Here is a 21,626-nt window from a genome sequence, read left to right on the forward strand (position 1 = left end):
GTTTGTTCCTCGTACCTCTTACAAGTTAACATTGTGTTTTTTTTGTTTTAAATTCTGTTTCAAAATAACAAGCAATCTGTTGTTTTTAGGTTTAGAATGTAATGTTTGTATTTTAACACTTTAATGCTTATAATGAACAGCAGAGCCTACATAGATACATTCATTATATTTGTTTTCATAGGCAGGATGTGAAATGACATTCTTTAAAATAATGGATTAAAATTATTTTAATTAAAAAATTATGTATATATTTTATTTATTTATTTATTTGTCATCCAATTACTAGTATTAATAAAAAAAAATCTACAAATAAATTGGTTATCAAAAAAAATTGTTAGCCCTACATAAGATATTGTTAAAGAGGTCGGCGGTATAATGTTGTGTGTGAACACGAAGTCATGTTTATTTGTACAACATGTAATTCATTTCTATAGAGATAATGCATTATTACAGTGAAACAATTTGCTATTTTTATTTTGTAAATTAGCAGAAAACCATCTCTACCACTGCAGTGCTTTATCACTATTTTTTAAATAAAGTTATAGTTCATAGTTCTGAATCATTTTGTCATGTGACAACAATATTTTCTATCAGATGATGCAACTGCTATAATAAAGCCTGTATCATAGAATAGTAACTTGTCATTCTGTTTTTATTTTGTAGATGTTTGTTGAATAACTAGGCTTAAATGTAATTTGAGGTACTTTAGTAAAACCATGGTTAAACTATGGTATTACAACCATAGTTAATTTGTGGTACTTGAACCATGGTTTTTAAAACCATGGTTCGCACCAAAAAACCACGGGTACTACAGTCATGGTTAACTACAGTTTTACTATAGTAAAACCATGGTTAATTTTCGTAAGGGTCGTCAGTGACAGTGTTGCGCACCGTTTCCATGGCAACTCCCTCCGCTGCAGCGTTTGAATGAGATTCAGCGCGCGCCCATTTAAACACGTCACAGTCATGCAGCATTCACAAACCTCTTCAAATCTTTATTTAAATCGCGAATTTAAAACTCATTTTGTAGTTCTACGACCAATACATTGGTGCAAAATGTATGATAGTGGGATAAAAAAATAAAAATAAAAATAAATTATATTTTAAGATTTGTGTCACTCAGCCTTTTTATTTCATTTTAAAACATGATTTTTATACTAAACTTTGCTTTTGCTAAATAAGCATAATACATTTTTTGAGTCATGCAAAACAGCATTAAAATGGGAGTAAAACGTATAAAAGGACTGATCTACTGGTGTTTTTTTAATTAAACACTATTTATAACTAAAAATTAATACTTTATTTAATTGAACATAACTAAAATAAAATGAGTCTGGAATGAGTTCTGGACCAGGCAGCTAGGTAAATTTAGCTCACTTGATCTCACTTTCCAGAAAAAAATATTTACAAAAATGTTGATTGTGAAGAACCATTAAATAGTCTAAAGAACATTTTGTGCAATGATAGGTTCTTTTGGATATTAAAGGTTCTTCATGGAACCATACACCCTCCAAATAACCATTTTTTAAGACTGTATTTTTTTGTAATAACTGACAACACATTTGCCAAATTTGATTGTTTCATTTTCAGAAATCATGAGATTAATTATGATTATTTTATTGAGCCCTATTTTTTTTTAAGAGTAAGAAATAACTAAATCTGTAGTTAATACTGTTGAAAAACCATGGGTTATTTTGTAATGGTTCTACTAAAAATGCTGTGGTAAACCATAGTTCATTTTGCAATTACTATGGTTTTCTACAAAAACTATAGATTAATCATGGTTACTGCAGTAAAACCATGATTAATCTCGTAGTTACTATGGTTTTACTATTAAAACCATAGTTAAACCATGGTTTATTATGTAGCTACTATGGTTTTACTACAAAAAACATAGTTTAACTATGGTTACTGTGGTAAAACCATGGTTAATTTTGTAGTTACTATGGTTTTACTGCAAAAACCATAGTTAAATCATGGTTACTACAAAAAAACCATGGTTAATTTTCGTAAGGGCAACACACACACCTGGTTCTTACACCGGTGCTACAATTATCTGCCACAGTGTCACCCAGTGGCCAAGTAAAACTTACAATGAATGGCTCCAACAATAATTTTGTACGGTAATGTAAACATGGACCGTGTATCATATACTGCAATGCATTATAAACAGTAGAGAACAACATTCTCGTTTTATAAAAAAAAAAAATACAAAAAGAAAACAATGCTACATGTTGGTGTTTTTTTTTAGGATGTTATGAGTGATAGTGTTTGTTTGGTGAAAACCTTCGCTAGTGTTACGAAAGACTGACTTGATTTGAGACACTAATGAAGTGTTTCGGTAGTTTTAGTGCATTCTGAATGTGAAATGAACTGCTGTGTCAAGCTGAAAGATAGTTAAGTGAAGAGTTTTGAAAAGGTGACTGTTTTGTGTTTTTTCCCCGCGGGTTGGTCATGCTATTTCAGCTGATTGTGCTTTTTGATTTGCTAAACCAAAAATAACCGGTAAGAAAGTCAAGTTGTTTTCATGAGTCCATCTGAGACGCGATGCTGCCATCTAGTGAAGAAGTAGAAACTTCTTTCATCATGCTGGAAATGGATACTGCTATGTTGGTGAATATATCGTTTTTCCAGATCATGTTCTGCGCATACAGCAGATTTGCATACTGCTCACATTACACACACTGCAGCAATAGTAAGAGTAGTCAGTTTTATTGTCATTTTTCTTGTGCAGAGAAAAACACAATACAGTTTCCAAGCATTGAGCTTTACTGAAGTTCACTTCTGTTTGTGTTTGAGTGTCTAAATAGTGACTGATAATATGACAGAATCAGCAGCTGTTGATCTTAAAGGAATATTTAATCATTCAAACATTGTAGAAATACAAACTCTTCAAACTCCAGTGCTGCAAACATGATGTTCTCTAACTCTTCTGAATTAAACTGAATGCAAATAACAGTACACCCGGTCATAATGCTTTATCTATATGACAGTGTCATAATGAAGGATCTTAGCTGTTATATGAAGGTTTAGATTCAGTCTCAGTGTTTCTGAACTGAAGATTTACTGCCGTCTTGATCCTGAACTGTGATCACGGTGAGCTTGAGACTCGAACATCAATCCACAGACATTAACATTATAACACTGATGTTTCTCTGTTGATCTTGAAGGAGTCTCAGTTTGATTTGAACGGCTGAAGTTAGTTTACAGCTAGAGTTAGTTATAAAAGCTATTACATGAACACGAAGAACAAGTGCAAAACATCCTGCTTATATTTACAGCTATTTACAAAACCAAGTGAACATACTTTAAATAACGTCCTCAATAACAATATCTTCAAATTCTTCTCATCTTTAATCACAAGCTCCTCGAGTGTTTTCTCTGACTGCAGGTTATTTTTGTGTAACCACTGAATCCGGCTGAGTTTCCTCCGTCGCGTCGCTCCTGTCGTTCTCCTGGTTTGGTTTGTTCAGTAGAGGATTCATCTCATGTGATTCTGCTGGGTTCTGGTTCTGGTTTGATCCACCGGCTGGAGCTTCATCAGAACCTGCTGCTGCTGCTGTGTTCTGGGTTCAGAAAAGACACATTTTAACTTGTTTTCATCAACAGTGTTTCTCAGACCTGCTCCTGGAGTCTCCCAGGGTTCCCACAGCTTGGTTAACTTCAAATTCAAGGACCTTTCAAGGACTTTCCAGGTCCAGTACCCTCCAACTCAAGGACTTAATGTGAGGACACATTTATAGTGAGAGCAAGGTTACATTGTGTTATCTTGTAATATACATTGTTACAGTTTTCATGAGTCAAACATAACTACACAATCTGACTTTGCTGTGGTTGGAATTGAACTGCTGGTCCGTCTGACCCCCGACTGAGCCTGGTTTCTCCAGAGGTTTTTTCTCCATTCTGTCGCTGATGGAGTTTTGGTTCCTCTGGTTTGCTCAGTTGAGGACACTTCATTTCCAGAGATATCATCGACTTCAATATTCAATAATGAAATGCCTTTAACTGAAAATTGAGTGTTTAATCTTGTCATTTTACATTATTGACACACTATTTTCTTATTTGATACTGTAAAACTGCTTTGACACAATCTGTATTGTTAAAAGCGCTGTATAAATAAAGGTGACTTGACTCTGCAAAAAATTTTTTGCATTTATTTTTGGCCATATGACAGAGATCTGATATTGTATTTATGTTTTGCATAAAGCTGAAGAATATTCAGTACATCTTATACTGTATTCTAACTTGACCTGATATTAACTTTTACATGGATTTTATCGAAAAGAGCTTAGGCTCATGAAACCAGAAGTTTTAAGATATATGAATATGCTTTAAAATTTTTCTTGCCTCATGGGTTTACATTATCTTAACAACAGGGTTTCTGCAGGATTTTTAAGCTCACATGTAAGACTTTTTAAGGCCTTTTTTAAGACCTGCAAATAAAATTAATACCATGTGAGCGTGGTACGGCAATGTCTATAGTACCATATTAAACTGTAAAATGACTGTAAAAAGCATAATTTACAGTTCAAATACAAGTTTTCACAAAAACAAAGTTTTATAAAATGATAAACTTTACATTTTAGCCTTTAAACCATTTTTAAGGAAATTGGTAAGTCAAAAGTATTAATTATATTGATTTAAACAATTTGTAGCAATAAATTATTGTAGAAATTAAATGACATGTATTAGGGGTGTGCGATATTGATAACTAGACAGTATTTTGTTGAGTGTGTTACTGTGCTGGTATCTTAAAGATTACCGTGGACAGCTGACTCCTGAATTATTTTGATATTCTTCATATTATGTGTGGTCAGTTCACAGCAGTGATAGAAATTAATCTTTTCCAATTAGTTTTATGGACATTTTTACCTTTAAACCATTTTTTTTTCTTTTTGCTTCATCTTTTGAGTCAAATTCTAGCATTTGGGCTGTTACCAAGCAAATTAAATCAGTATCAACAAAATTTATCTTTGCAATGCAAAGGAAACACAGAAGATGCATCTGAAGTGGCATTTAGACGTATTTACACACTGTTTAATGCAGCTCAGAGGGGCATGGAGTGCTTTAACATGCAGTTACAAATACATAAATAATGTTTTGATATTTGAAACATAAAACGTTGAAAATTGATGTTTGAAATCATTTAAAATGTCATACTTTAAATGTAAAATTAAAACGGCCAGTAGGTGGCAGCAAGTCACTGTTAAGTGAGTCATTGCGACTGAATTGAATCATTTAAACAGTTGATTCATTCAGGAACTAAACTCTCTCATGTTGCTCAAAGACTCAAAACAGTGCTGTGTCCGTGTTTGGAATTATTTTTGTTGGAGAAATAGAGCAAAAGCAGAAAATATGGTGTCTAAAATGTAAGTCTCTTAATATTAACTTCTTGTTTATTGAACTGTTGTATAGAATCAATTTCACATTTGTACTCATGCTGACTTTTGGAGAAAAAAAACAGCACTCTTTGCGTGGTATTAACTATATGAAATTATATAGACTATATACACACATTTTCCCCTGTGATCTTAAATTATGTGATAATTCTTAAATGCATTTTAATACACTGAATCATGCAGTGAAAGAAGGCGCTCTAGTATAACCCATGTTAACTTACTCATTCATTCTCTGCCAGCAGGTGTCGCGTTTGGTAGAAATATAACGGTTTCCGGTAAAGACAGCGCAGCACCGGACTTTGAAGTGCAGCGCTCATGTTTAAATAATGAAATCATAGCCTTTTGAAGTTTAATCGTCACATTCAGCCATATTGCAATTCTCGTCTTTCCGTCCCCAAATTTAAGACCTCTTGAAATCATAATTAAGACTTTCTTGTACAATTTAAGACTTTTCAAGGCCTTAAATTTGATACAACTAAATGTAAGAATTTTTAAGACCCCGCGGAAACCCTGAAGCAAAGCAATTCAACATTACATTAAATAAAAGATTTGGGCAACATATTATCACAAATGTTTTATGTTTATTGAACATGGTGTGTCTGTGAAATGTTGAGGTACTGTTGTAGTAGTTTGCGCGTGATCGTCATGGCAACCTACAACACAAAGTACCTCACGTGGGAAACACTTAACGCATAAATGCGCATAACTAACGTAAATCAAGCGAGCTAGTATGCACAGGCCACGAAGTGTTGGAGAAATAACACATTAGCGGACCGGAGGGAATAATATGGAATTTTTTGAGATGGTCCTCGCTGCAGAACACAAGATCCAGGGGGTGTGGTTGATCTAGATCCAACTCCTCCCACCTTACATTTACCTAAACCTACCAATCTCCACCCCCTGGATGTGGATCCAACTCCGCCCCTGGATCTTTGTTCTGCAGTGAGGGGCTACTGAATTTTTTCCAGAAAAATTCTTGCACAAAATAAATTCAAGCACTTTCAAGGACCTGTATCTATGTATGTTTATTTTCAGAAACTTTCCAGGGCCTTGAAATATTTTTTTCTCAGATTCACAAACTTTCAAGGATTTCACGGACCCGTGGGAACCCTGGTCTCCTCATATACAACACTTGACACACAGTATACAGTCGAGTACTGCTGGGAGTGTTTGTGCAAGAGCAGATGATCAGGACATGCTGTTATTACAGATATTATTACAGATTCACTGAACTGGTTTGTGTCAAATCTGCTGGACTGAGGAGCACTGATCTACAAACATCTGCTCTTCTGGAGAACATCAGTAATCCTGAGACTAACCTGAGATTCCTGAGTCTGTGATCCAGCGGCTGTTCGACGAGACTTTATCGCCTTCTGTGTTCATGACAAGACAGTTCATTTACACACATCTTCACTAAACGTGTTTCTGCTTTTCTGACAGATATTTAAAGGTGCAGTCGGTAATTTTTTTTTTTTAAAGAAAAGAATAGCACATTTCTACTCACTTTATCTCAGAAACCCCTCAACAGAGCTGAACAAAGTAGGTTTTATTTATATAAACTACTTAATTTTACTCAGTTAAATGTCCAAGTGTCTGTTTCCTGGCAAATGTAATTGAGTTTTTTTTTTTTTTTTAATAAAACTCAAGTTAAGTACAAATGTGTAATTAATTGTAACCCTGGAGCACAAAACCACTCTTAAGTCGCTGGGGTATATTTGTAGCAATAGCCAACAATACATTGTATGGGTCAAAATGATAGATTTTTCTTTTATGCCAAAAATCATTAAGATATTAAGTAAAGATCATGTTACATGAAGATATTTTGTACATTTCTTACCGTAAATATATAAAAACTTCATTTTTGATCAGTAATATGCATTGCTAAGAACTTCATTTGGACAACTTTAAAGGTGATTTTCTCAATATTTCGATTTCTTTGCACCCTCAGATTCCAGATTTTCAAATAGTTATATCTCGGACAAATTTTGTCCGATCCTAACAAACCATACATCAGTGATGGAAAGATTATTTATGCAGCTTTCAGATGATGTATAAATCTCAATTTTGAAAAATTTACCCAAGACTGGTTTTGTGGTCCAGGGTCACAATTTACAAAAGTGCAATTAATTTACACATCTGCCTCTTTATTATTATAGACTTGGGTCTGTTTAATCAGTTCATCAGGTGACAAATAATAATGTGAACAGAGCAGGTTTATTTCCACAATGACATGTATAAAGTATAAAGTATAAAGACTTCAGTCATATGCGTCAGAGAAAGATAAAATGACCGCATGCACCTTTAACTCACTGCAGGTGAATGAATCAAATCTAGTTTAGATACTAACCTGACATGACTGCAGACATGGTGTGATCCCTGAGGAGGAAAAGACATTTACACGATTACTCTAGTGGAAAATAAATATACTCAAATCTATTTGAGATACACTTCATGCTAAATATACTACAAATACATTTACATATTTATGTACTTAATAAAAATACCCTGCACTTGTACTTTTGGTAAACTTAAAGTCTGCTAAACTGGAAGAACTAATTTTGTGTTTAATGAACTTTAATTGTGTGGAAGTAGAGCTGAAGTCCAACTAAAGATACACTGAAGTGTGATTGAGCTGAAGTTAAACACTTCAGGTATATTTGAAATATCTTGCATTTAAAGAGTGATATTATTCAAAGATCATACAATCCTCATCAATAGTGACATTAAAACACATTTTAGGCTTAATATCAAGAAATGTGTGTTGTGCACAAGTAGTACTCCAAACAAAGATTAATTATTATTTTATATAAGTCTCGAGTGATATGTCAGTAAATATGTTAATAGACTTGAACTATACTTAGTGTAAAATAAATGTATGTTATATCTATTATTTACTGGAGTATTTATATGCAGATCAGATTCAAACACATCAGACTCTTTAATAGACGAGTCCTGGTTTAAACAAAGAAACATTAAAATAAACCTTCAAACGTGCAGTTTAGATACTTCTGAATGAATTAACTGTGTTCAGTGCTGAAGATGAAGAGCTTTAGTTTAGTTTAGAAATGACTGAACAAACTGCATCATGGGTAATGAGTTACAGTCATTATAAACACAGTAGAAATATCTCTCGGAAATGATGTGGTAAAAACTAAACAGCAGTAAAACTGATCATTTATTTCCTGAAAGTGACGCGTGCTAAAGATCATGTTTTACATGAAAATGAAAATCTGAAAACACCTGAATAAATGTTCAGGTTATACTCACAGGGTTCAAATACCATTAAAATCATCAGAAATAAAGTGAAGATGAATTCAGAGGAGAAGACGACGATCCTCATGTCTCCCATCAAACCTTCACCATTAACTGAGGATGAAGATCAACAAGAGTGTTTTATTACAAAATACAATCGTATTCACCACAAACAGCATAAAACGCTGATTATAAACTCATATTACTGCTCCAAATGAATATCTGTGAATGGAAATGAGAAGAATCTGATAAACTCTGAGATGAAGCTGATTTCTGCCTAACATTAAGATATTATCACTCAGTTCAGATTGAAACGCTGTATTAGTTTATAATATGCATTGATCTGCAGATATAAGACTGTAACTGTACAGTGTGTGATGTTGAAGAGTTCAGTCACCTGTTTTCAGGATCAGTTCAGTCATCAGAGCAACAGAGTTCAGTAACACAACACCAACTGATCCAAACACATACACCGCAACAACACGGTGAAGAGCTGAAACATCAAATACAGTTTAATATCATCAGCATTAGATCAAATAAAACCACATTAACATCTACTACAGAGAACAACACAACTAATTAATTTGATCTCCACATCTCTCTGAATTTGAGTCTGTTTGCAGTTTGATTTCAGGCCATAAATATCATCAGGATAGAACAAGACAATAATTTATTTATTTATTTATTTTTGTAGAATAATAAGGTTTTTTGTTATTCATTCATTAATTTATCCCTATTTATTTATCCTATCTCTATTATTATCCTTTTTGTTCTGTTGCACGGTGAACGCTTCTGTCATCGAGTCAAATTCCTCGTGTGTGTAAACATACCTGGCAATAAAGCTCTTTCTGATTCAGATTCTGAACTTTTACAGTAACAATAAAAGCAGCAGCTGTGGTTGCCAGAACCTCACTGTAAAAAAATACCTACATTTACTTCATTAACTTCAGACGTATGTGCCTCTAGAAGCTGGCATTCTGCAAGTGAAGTGAAAGTCGCTTTATTGTTCATCCCAAAGAGGCAAAAAAAAACAAAAAAAAAATCACTTTCACATTAACTCAGGGCCATAACCACCAGAGACACTGAGGTGGACAATAATTAAAAGTGGTCCAATTGTCTCCAATATTTGACATTCTTGCACTGATCTCTGTCCTCCATTACGCAGCGCTCTTGTTAGGATGACAGAAACCTTTCAAAGTTATATCTTCAGTCTGGTCTGCCTCTGCAGTCTAAACAGTCCTCGTCAATCTCAAAATAACTGAGCTGGCCAATCAAATCAAAGTAGGCGGGGTTTAGCGTTCACAGAAGCAGAGCGTGATTTCCAGCGCGAAGCGTGAAACTAGACAGCGAGGTAAGATAATGAAGTTGCAAATGATTTAATAGTTTTATTCATACTTTTTTTAGTTTTATTTATATATTTAGTTATATTTTTACGTTAAAATATGGCCATTTTGAGAGAGAGAGATGAAAGTTGTGTTTGTGAATTACCTGCATCTGTGCATCTCTTTCTACAAAAAATGAAGCTGTGATTTTGTTACTTAAAAACAGAGATTTTACCTCCTCGTTGTTGAGTAATATAACGAAGCGATCCAGTATCAAAGCTATTTTATTAAAAAAACAAAAAAAAGAAAGTGAAAGTGACGTGACATACGACCAATACAATTCATGCCGGACCTGAGACTTGAACCCGCAAACTTTGGATTACGAGTCCAACTCTCTAACCATTAGGCCACAACTTCCCACCCATTATTTTTTATTTTTTTAATAACAGTTGATGGGCAGCAAGTTTCTGTGCTCTGATTTGTGTGCGTGCGTGTGTGTGTGTGTGCGTGTGTGTGCGCGTGCGCGTGTGTGTGTGTGTGTGTGTGTGTGTGTGTGTGTGTGTGTGTGTGCGTGCGTGTGCGCGCGCGTGTCTGTGTGTGTAAATTCGTCGCCCCAATGTTCAAGACATGGTTATGGCCTTGCATTAATTATTCCCTGAAAATAATACAAAAATAATAAAATCACTTTCCAGGGCTCGACAGTGCGAGCATTTCACTCGTATTTGCGACTAAAAATAGATATGAGCGAACTGGAAAATGTATTTAGGAGCATGAGTGCGATTACAAAATACAAAATACAATTACAAAATACAAAACAGTCTAACTTACACAGTAGCCTACAACAAACGTGTTCATTTCTTTATGGACAAATGGAGATACAGCCTCATATAATTATTGAACTTTTAAAAAGGCAACGATTTAATTTAAATGAGCTGCACAGAGGCGGAACGCGCTGAATCACGCACATGACGCAGCCGTTACCCCGGTAACCCTGTAAACAAAACAGCTGCCGTTACCCCGGTAACCAGCTGCGCTACTTTCCTAACTGTGTAAATAATGGGCGAATTCCAAACAGAAGTGAGCATCCCTATGCCCTACTCCCTTCGAAGGGCAGAGCCCTTGAAGTGTGTTCTATGAAGGGTGTAGGGCATTAGCTGTCTCCTAAAAGCATTTGGAACTCGCTTGGGGAAGGGAATAACGGACAAAATGTTACCTTGACAACGCTGTGCGTGCGTGCAGCATTCAGCGCTCCAACAATTGTTGCAAATAAATATTTCTTCTTATTGTTATTATTTTATTCAAATACTGTCTAATTGTTTCTTATTTACTATTAAATGTTTTCAAACTAAACTTGCGCTGTCTTAAATCAATACAGTCTTAAATCATATTTTTATCACTGACGAAAATATTTTCTATTACATAAAAATAAGGACAAATTTAATTATTTTATCCTACTTACGTTTGTATGTAAAGTCAAAATAAACCCCAACTTTGCTTTAAAATGCATGCAAGATCTTCAAAGTGAAGATCACATGATCACAAACGGAAATCACTTCCGTGAAGTGACCATGGCATGTTCCCTTCACTAACGGACTTCTGGAAGGGCCCTTCGTGAAGGGATTAAGTTGTTCACTTTCGTTTGGAACGTCCCTACAAATGGCGCCCCCTTCCCGAAGTGCCCTTCAAGGGCGCAAAAAAGCCGTTTGGAATTCGCCCAATGTTTCAGAGTCATTTCGATATAGAGCTTGGCAACCGACGTCACTGCGCAGTGCATTCTGGGACGTAAACAAGAGGGCGCCGCCATATTGTGAGGCCACATCGGGCGAGACTTAAAACAACCATACGAAAAACAATGTTGAAAAGTCGATTATAGAACGAAATGTACTATACAGAGACAAACTTCTACCGGACGCAAGAAAACGGTACCTGGAAAAGATGGCCAACCACCATCCAAACTATATTTTTGTCTGATTTAACCGCACCCGATCGTCACATTCAGGGTTCATATACGGTCATGAAAAAACTGGAAAAGTCATGGACTTTTAAAACAACAATTTCCAGGCCTGTAAAGTTTTGGAAAAATAAATAAAGCCAGAAAGTTTTGGAAAAGTCATGTTTCACAATTCTATGTACAGTAGAATTATGCTTAATCAGGTCCTGAATTTCGGTGTGGGATTGCACATATTCCCGCAGCTTTCGACTTTAAAATGAGGGAAATTCCTGCTTGTTATAGCACTTGTCATTAATGTTAATCAAACAACAAAAGACAGAAGAAATCCCTCACTGCTCTTGACTAAATAATGTTTTGTTGAATAACTTTAATATGTTGATTTACAGTTTATTCAATTTTTGTATCCTATTTAAAACACGTTCATATGACAACTTCCTCGGCGCGTCTCAACAAGTGGCCTCACAAAATGGCGATTTTTCCCATCAGCCACCGCGGCGCTAGAGCAGTGACGTCACGCCCCCATGCCCTATTTATATTCACTTGAGTCTTCACCATAGCACCAAATAATTAATACTTAAAGACTTAATAAGCTATTTATTTTCAAATTAAACTTTTTGTTTTCTCTTTTAATCTAAGCTAAAACATGGCTATATATTGATTAATTCGTTATAATTATATAACACTTAAGAGACTCCATTAACATTAGTTAACTACATTAGTTAACATGAAATAACAGTACATTTATTTATCTTCGTTCATGTTAATTTCAACTTTTAATAACACATAAAATCAAAAGTTGTGTCTGCTAATATTTTTCAATGGAGTTAACTTTAAGAATAAATAGTTGTATTTTTATTAATCAACATTAACAAAGAATATTAACTACTGCAACAATTAGCTATTGCACATTGTTAGTTATTGTTGACCTGCTTTAACTAATGTTAATGTTTAACTAATGTTAACTAATGGGACCTTAAAATAGGTAAAGTGTTACCTACCGTTATTTAGTTCATTTGAACTTAATCTATTGCACTCTAATCTTGAAACACTTGTTTACTTTATATTTTTATTTTTAAATTATTTTGTTTATATTATTGTATTATTTTCATGTTTTATTTGTATTTATTCATTTAAAAACACTTGATCCTCTAACACACACACTCTCTATTTTATTTTTGTATTATTTTCATGTTTTAATTTTATTTATTTAAAATAACTTGAGCGTCTAACACTTGCTTCAGTATTTTATTTCTATTTTATGACTTATTTTCTTTGTATTTATTATAAAAAATAAAAAACACCTACATATACTTGTTAGACTAACAGAAACGTGTTATAGCACTTGTATATTATTGATCTTTTGTTGGTTTTGATTGCTTCTATTGTCCTCATTTGTAAGTTGTTTTGGATAAAAGCATCTGCTAAATGACTAAATGTAAATGTGAATGAAGTACTAAAGCCTGTTTTGTATCTTTATAACACACTGAGAAGTGATGAGAAAGTTATTAATGAAACAAAGCTCATCAGAAGCAACTTTTCCACAAACTGATGATGAAAATACTAATATATAGACGGTTCACAGTCATTCACACAAACACTAAACACCATCATCATAACACACAACACTAAAATAATGCAATTAACATTAAAAACTTAAGTAACAAAGTCCTAATGCTTATAAGAAATAACAAAACAAAACAGTTGTTCAGTGTATATAGTCGGGGACATTACTGTTAACAGGTTTTACTGTAGCATTATTAATAGTCTTTTATTGTCTAGATTATGATCGTGTTTTACAGTGTAGAGACTGGATCTGTGTTCAGAGTGAAGAGAATAAACTAGAGCTGAGAGTGAAAGTCATCAGTGAGAAGATGATCAGAGCAGATGATTAATACTGTACCGAATGATGGAAATGAGCGTATGAAGTTGTTCACTGCCCAGAATAACTGAAGAAACGCAATCATACAGCCCCATCCAACACGATCTGAACAAACACATCAGCTTCAGCTTCATCTTCATCACAGTAACAGTTTCTTACATTAACTCACAAACAAACAGTTCACTTCAGCACAAATATAAGATATTCTAGAAAGATGTTTCAGTTCCTGAGTTATATTTAATTTGATATCGTACCCTTTTCATTTTCCAGAGCTGTGATGTAGAAATAGACCAGTACAGCGTTGATCAGTATCATGAGAGTTAAATACACTGATCTCACGACCGCAGGTGAACCTGGAAAACAGATTTATTATTATTAAAACACTGCATATCTGTGTTTGACAGGCTGAATAAACCAAACTACTCTACAAGACCGTACATTAAACATAATACATAAACATCTCACAAATGCTCAAAACAACTGAACACAGATTATTATTTCTGAAAGATGAGAAATTCATTATTAATTAATAATATACTGATCACATTATGAAGTCATGAGTTATTAGTGTTTGTATCAGGGATCAGATCATAATTCATCAAACACTTACAGCCCATCTGTTGACCACATGTAACGTCCCAGTTGTATCTGGCCACTGTGAGAAACACTGGTAAAACTGCAACAATGATGAATCCTGGAGACAGAAGAGTGATTATATTAATATACAGATACTGAGATTCACTGACAGACACATTAAATTAGACGTATACATCACTCTAGAAGTCATTTACTTTATTATATCCATCACTCATCATATTTACAGTCTGTAAGATTCACTTCTGTCTGTGAGATGAAATAGTTTTATGTTCAGCATTTTAGAGTATGAGGGTGATTATATTATAGACCATTGAACTTAAGGAGGATTACAACAAAATAATACATATGAGCAATATCATTAAACATGATTATTATTAATATCACGTGTGCAGGAGATATTAGCACACAGATATCAGTCACATCACACTCCTGATCACGTCATGTTTCACATTTAAACAGCAGATCCACAGAACGAGTGTAAATAACTCAAGGAACCGCTTCTGTCCCAAAACAACACAATCCTGAGCGTCAAAGTCTCTTTAAGACAGTCATTCACTCGGCGGCCATCTTTGAAACACCTCTATCTCTTTGAATGGGGAACATCAAATTCTCCAAAACTGTTCACTAAGCTTACCATTAATTTTTTTATATTTGAAATCACCAAAGAAATCTGACAACAACTGTCTCATAAATGTTGTTTCTTTTGCTCAAATAGTGTTATAAAAAGCTTATTTCTCCGGAGAGATCAGCCAGTGCGCAGTCCTGAGTCTCCACCGTTTCTATAGCAACCGGGACTTCCAACAGTGACGTCATAATGTTACTGATTAGTGATTGGCTCTTTTGCTCAGAAGGCGGGGCTTCGTTCAACAGAGCGGCCATGTTGAGCATTTTGTTTATTTTCATCTATACTTGAGCACTCTCTATTATATTTCTATTCGGTCTACTCGTTTTCTTTGTTTATTTATTTATAAAAACACTTTGTCCTTCAACACTTGCTTTCTTTTTATAAAAAAAATAGAGCCTCTAAAACTAGTATTCTCAATTCGTTTTCTATTCTATGTACTTTTTATTTAAAAAAAACAAAAAAACACCTTCCAACACTAGCTATCCTTATTCTTTTTCTATTCTATATACTTGTTTTCCTTTTATTTATTTATTAAAAACCCTTGCTACGTGTACTTGTATATCATTGCTCTTTTGTTGGTTTTGATTGCTTCTATTGTCCTCATTTGTAAGTCGCTTTGGATAAAAGCGTCTGCTAAATAACTACTGTAAATGTAAACTGTAGGAGTGACAGGTCTTGGGTATTCTGTAATCTTTTCATATTCATCCATGACCAGAGTCCAACACAGTGAAGACATGTCTTACACATCAGAGAAAGAGACGCTTCCAGACGCTGGGAAAAGTGCTCTTCTGTGGAGACATGAACACAAGAACAAGACTACAGCTGGACTTCACCGACACACAAGAGAGTGCGTAAAGTTACAGTAAACTGCACTGTAGAAATAACACCTCCACAGAACACTGTCTGACCACAGCCAAAATAAGTAAAACTAACACTAACACCACAGAAAACCACACAGATGGACTGAAGACAGCACAGAGGAGCACCAGAAACACTAAAACATTAAAGTCGTCGTCAATATATGAAAGTTATAAATAATACATTTAAAAAAAAAAAAAACAGCTAAACAGTCAAAATTCAACAAAAACTGGACATAATCACATATCCAAAAAAATGAAAAAAAAAAATAGTTTTAATCAAGATGGATCACCTTAGAAAGCTGTCCAATCAGAATCAGAGATCTGAATAATAATAATACAGTATAATGAATCCTTCTTTACTGTGAAACACTAAAGCAATACAAACACAGACTCAGAAGCGTACAGTCCTACACATTCACCAGCGTATCACAAATAACACACGCAGGGCACAATCAGGCAAATATCCACTGATTATATAAACCTCAGAAAATGGCAATTCAGTTCTGGAAGCATTTAAAACTCATTGATTAATTAATAATCATCGTAAATCCCTGAGCAGAACTGATCTGGTCTCTCAGCTGCTCCAGAGCTTCAGTCCTGATCCACTCACATCTACTGACCCTCATCACACTGACGCTCTGGACCAGAACAACACATTACATTCAGACAAATACAGCACAAATCAAACACAATCACATTCAACTCAACACAACTGAGGCTCATCATGGCAGGGCTTGATAAGCCGCCGCAACACACACACTGGGGAGACATGTCTTCAGAAGACTCCACGCTAACTCTTGATCTGCATTTATTCCAGAGAGCAGCGTTTGACCGGCCAGCCCCAGCACATGAGCACGGCACGGAGGACAACCACTGGAAAACACAAGCGCCCGATCGCACGAGGAGCACCAACCCACGACACTCAAACAAGTCTGCACTCTAAACCCTTCAATAAACTCACCCTCCGGGCATTTATTGACTTCCCTTGTCGTGAGATTCTTCACCTCATTACTAATATTATATATATATATATATATATATATATATATATATATATATATATATATATATATATATATATATATATATATATATATATATATGCCATGGTCTGTCTGAATACTGGATTCTGATTGGCTGGCAGGTGTTGATTAAATTCGTTGAACTGCAGGTAGTTCCAGGTCAGTTTAATCACATATTAATGCGCTTCCTATAAACATTGGTAACCATAGTAACATACAGTTACAGTTGAATAGTAATACAGGCGAAAATAAGTCATTTTTATCGTTCGGTCAAATATTGCAGCACAAATATTATTAACATCTTTAATATGTGAATGCTGGTAAATGACCATGACATAAACGGATAATCAACGACTAACTGTGCATTAAACTCCGCTGTGCGTCGGGTGGTTCTTCGCCTCCATGTTGTGCATTCAAAACGTTTAATGCACAGCTAGCCGTTGATTATCCCTTACACACACACACACACACACACACACACACATATACATATACATATACATATATATATATATATATATATATATATATATATATATATATGAGTAGATAGATAGGTAGATGGCTGTATGATATGTTAATTTTAAAGCACTAATATAAGTAATATATAAGGTAATATTATATTATTATTATTATTATTATAATATCTAAGCCTTATAATAATAATAATAATAATAATAATATATTACCTTATATTAAAAGGTAATATTATATTATTCTAATAGGGTTATAATATTTATGTTATTGTCATATATAAGTGTTATTTGTATAAATTATAAAACACTATTATAACAAGGTAATGTTTATTTTATTGTAATATATTTATTATATTTTGTCATCTCACACATCATGGATCTGCATTTTCTATAATGTATTTCTATAAAAAAACTACAAACGACTTATTATATAATCAGCATCAAACAAATAATATAATTATTATTCTCAGGGATGAAAGATTAAACAGTATGCTGTGCTTTTTCTGAGGCTGATGATACACGGGGCAAGTTTTTGAGACACAGGGCCCACGACTGATATTTGTTACCCATCCTCAAAGCAACATTGCTCAAAAAAATTGCCTGTGTATCATCAGCCTTAGCGTCCGTTTCCATAGTGACTCGTCGATTCGTCGCTCTGTTGAGGATGTCTTGAGTCTTAACCAGGAACAAACTCTGAGTTGAATGAACTTACTCCCGAACCACGTACCTCGAGTAAACAAGGTTTAGGTTAATCAACCGAGAGTTCAGGGTTTAGCTGACGGTAAGTTAACCCTGCTTTCTGAAATACACCCCTGCACTTTCTCACAGGACGCACAAAACACTCACAAACTCAGGAAAAGTGTTATCATAAAATTAAACATGTTCATCACAACTCTGAGCCTCTGTCAAGCGATGAGCACAGTATGTGTCCTCCTGATCCAGCTCCACTCCTGCACATTTATTAATGCTCTTTCATACTGTATTACAGCTGCTTTTATTTACTCTTACTTGCTAATTTATTACAATCTTTACTGATGTTTGTGTTGTAGTTGTTTTTTCTTTCTGTTGTTATGCAGCATCTTTGACAATACGTATGATGCTGTCACGTCTTGTTTTAACATCTGTAATCTAGTGTTATGTGTCGTTTAGAAATTTACTACATATTCATAAACTATATTAATTAACGTCAAGTTCACAATGTGAGCAACATGGACATCCGTGTGAGTTTTGCACGTGTGGTTTTATTGTGGTCTTCAAATGAACTCGTTTGTGTCACATTCAGAGGCCTGTTTCATAAAAGACGCTAAGAAAAGCTGTGATTAAAGTCCAAAACCTGACTTGAAATAACCGAACAAATCAATCGGGCTAAAGCAGTTTCATAAACGACCATTTAAGTTCACGCAATCTGACTAATTCAATCCAGGTTCAGTGAGTAAAGATAATTCAATGTGCACGCTTATTCTTAAACAGCTCTTAATGCTGATCGTGGATCAGATCGATCCGCCATGACAAACAGTGAATATATTTGTGCTGTTTCATGTTTAATTTGAGACGTTGTGTTTTCCTCAGTGCATAACTGACATGTCACGAGTATATTTCTCTTCTGTAAATGTTAGAAATTGATGCAAATATATATATATATATATAAATAGCCTGACAGTTAACCTGCTCCGGACCTGGTTAGTTTCCCAGCGTAAGGTGCCAGTGACTGAACTTGAGCGAAGGTGAATTTGCTTCATGAAACCAAATCAAGTGACACTGAGTCAGACTCACTGAAGTAAGCCTGGCTTATCTGATAAACTTGTTTTTCTTGCACTACTACTCATAAATGAATGTAAACTCACCTCCTTTAACCGATCCAAAGGAGAAGAACAGGAGGATGAATTGTAGTGAAGGCAGAACATCAAAGCTTATATTAGCCAGAACACCGAATATAGTTATGATCCGCTGACTTAATTTACCAATTAATCTCACCAACACTGTAGAAGAAAACAACAACAATTAATAAATTGATTCAAATGTTTGATCAACTTTGAATTAAAGTCATTTAAAAAATAAATAAAACAGAAGTAAACTAACTTCACTAATTCATATTTTAATTTGGACAATGTTCACACAATCATTCATAATAAAGAAGATTAATGAAGAATTGAAGAGAGCTGCAGTGATGGCCTCTTTGACTCAGTATTAAACACGTATATATAACAAAAGCATATGATATTAACATGAGAGACTTTAACACTTTAAATCACACCAGAAAGAACAAGAAAATATGTTCAACAGGCCACTTAACAACCTCCACACAGTTCACAACATGCTCCAGCACCAAAACACATTCACAACCAACTCAAATATCATGCTCTTTACAAACAGAGTAAGATTTCACGAATGCACACAAACACTGGGAGAATATATAACAGTTTCATCGATGTATACCCTTAACAATGAGATGACTGAAACTGTCAAACAAAACTGAAAAACATTAACCACATAAACACCGCTCAATTAATCGCGTCCAGTTAACAGACAGAAGAGGGGGAAGGGGTTCAATTACCTAAATAACTCATAACCTGAAACAACATCATAAACTCTCAACTAACATCAATATATTGATTATTAATCACGAATAGCGACTCTCGCGCTGACCATGTGCTTCAGCTCAATTAACTCATGACACATAACTGCTTTTAGCACATATAACTCATTATTACTATCGTATTAAACAGAATTTATACTCATACGGAAGTGTGTTTTGTTTTGCACATACCTGGAAAGAGGTAACTTATAATAAAGAAGATTAAAGGATAATTAAAAAGGAGCGCTTCTTTAATGAAGCACATGCACGCGCGCGCGCCACCTATCGAGGCGTGCAATGACGTCATGACGCAAGTACGCCAAACAGAAATAACTCATTTTAAAATGAGTAACACTTTCTTCCCCGCATAAAGCACAAACAGGCAATTAAACATTTTTAACAATATCATAAAAATGACATTGAATAATATCCTAATGAATCTGAAGAGAAATTTTACAAGAACATAACTTGTATTATATATATATATAGGCTTTATATATCACATTCGTGCTGGTCATTCATGAAGGTTAATTGTAAAGTGTTTCTTTAACTACAGTTACACAGCAGCACACAGAAGAAGTCACTGTCGCTGCACGAACACCAACACAGCTACTGCTCAATGAGTGAAGTAACAAACATTATAGACTTAATTCACCAACTAAACCATAAACATCACAGAAACTCTTCTGAATGCCAAACATAACTGAACATCAGACATTAACAGACCTCTCCCTTCACTCAAAAACACATGAAATAATCTTTAATTTCAACATTTATTCTCTGACTCGTCCTCTCTTTGCTGAAGCTGCTGTATCTGACATCTGTGAGCTTTTCTGTGACTTGTATATGAGACAATGAAGCACACTGAGCTTGATATTGAGCTTGTTTTGCGCTGGTGTTTTCTGTATTCGCTCACTGAGATTATTTCAGGCGACTCTCATGATGTTAGAAACAGATGTTCAGTAATAAATGTGCGACAGAGTCGTGTGAAGAGTTTCACAGCAGATCATGAACTGTGTGGAAGAAACAATCATCAGAAATGATTCATGTCTCTGATGTCTCGGTGTTGATTCAATCACTGTTTAATGTATATTCAACTGAAAAATACTGTAATAAAGACTAGTGATACATATCTCTGTAATAAATGATTGTTGCAATTACTTAACATAACTTAAAATATAGTGTTTGTTGAGATAATGAAAATATTCAAGTTTACTTAATTTAAGTCAAGCACAAACACTTACTTTAAGTCAAAACAACACATTATTATTATTATAATACATGATAATTAATTGCAACAGTATTTTTACAGCACCTGCTGGAAGAAGTTGATTCCCTCAAACCTAAAACAGTAGATCTGACCGCTGATCGATAATAATACGATAAGTGGATCTGACCACTGTGTTTTATTCTATTTCATGTAAAGTGTGTAATTCTTTAGATGAATATGACAATTATGAATAATGACATTACAAGTATCAGTAACAGAATTTAATTAAATACAAGCATCAGTAGCTTTATACAAACATTTAATGTGTCTCTAGTCAAATATTTAAGGTAAAGACTCTGACTGAACTGCTGATATCAGGTGTTTGTGTTCAGAGATCAGAGATGATATTTAAATAAATGCATGCATACTTTAAAAAGAAAAGGCAAATAAAAGTGATT

General features: G+C 34.4%; 2 protein-coding genes across 2 annotated transcripts in view; both read right to left on the reverse strand.

The window, feature by feature from the left end:
* Nucleotides 1–21,626, reverse strand: part of LOC131535819 (gastrula zinc finger protein XlCGF57.1-like) — a 509,738-nt gene that overhangs the window by 266,269 nt on the left and 221,843 nt on the right. The gene's annotated exons all lie outside the window — the stretch shown is intronic.
* LOC131536873 (butyrophilin-like protein 2) overlaps nucleotides 19,064–21,626 on the reverse strand; it is a 28,897-nt gene continuing 26,334 nt past the window's right edge. The window contains exons 11-12 of the mRNA XM_058770044.1: nucleotides 19,228–19,362; nucleotides 19,064–19,116 (exon numbers count right to left, since the gene is read on the reverse strand). Coding sequence (XP_058626027.1) covers nucleotides 19,064–19,116; nucleotides 19,228–19,362 — 188 coding nt within the window. The remainder of the gene's footprint in view (nucleotides 19,117–19,227; nucleotides 19,363–21,626) is intronic.

Source organism: Onychostoma macrolepis, chromosome 03 (assembly GCF_012432095.1).
Source record: "Onychostoma macrolepis isolate SWU-2019 chromosome 03, ASM1243209v1, whole genome shotgun sequence".
NCBI lineage: Eukaryota > Metazoa > Chordata > Actinopteri > Cypriniformes > Cyprinidae > Onychostoma > Onychostoma macrolepis.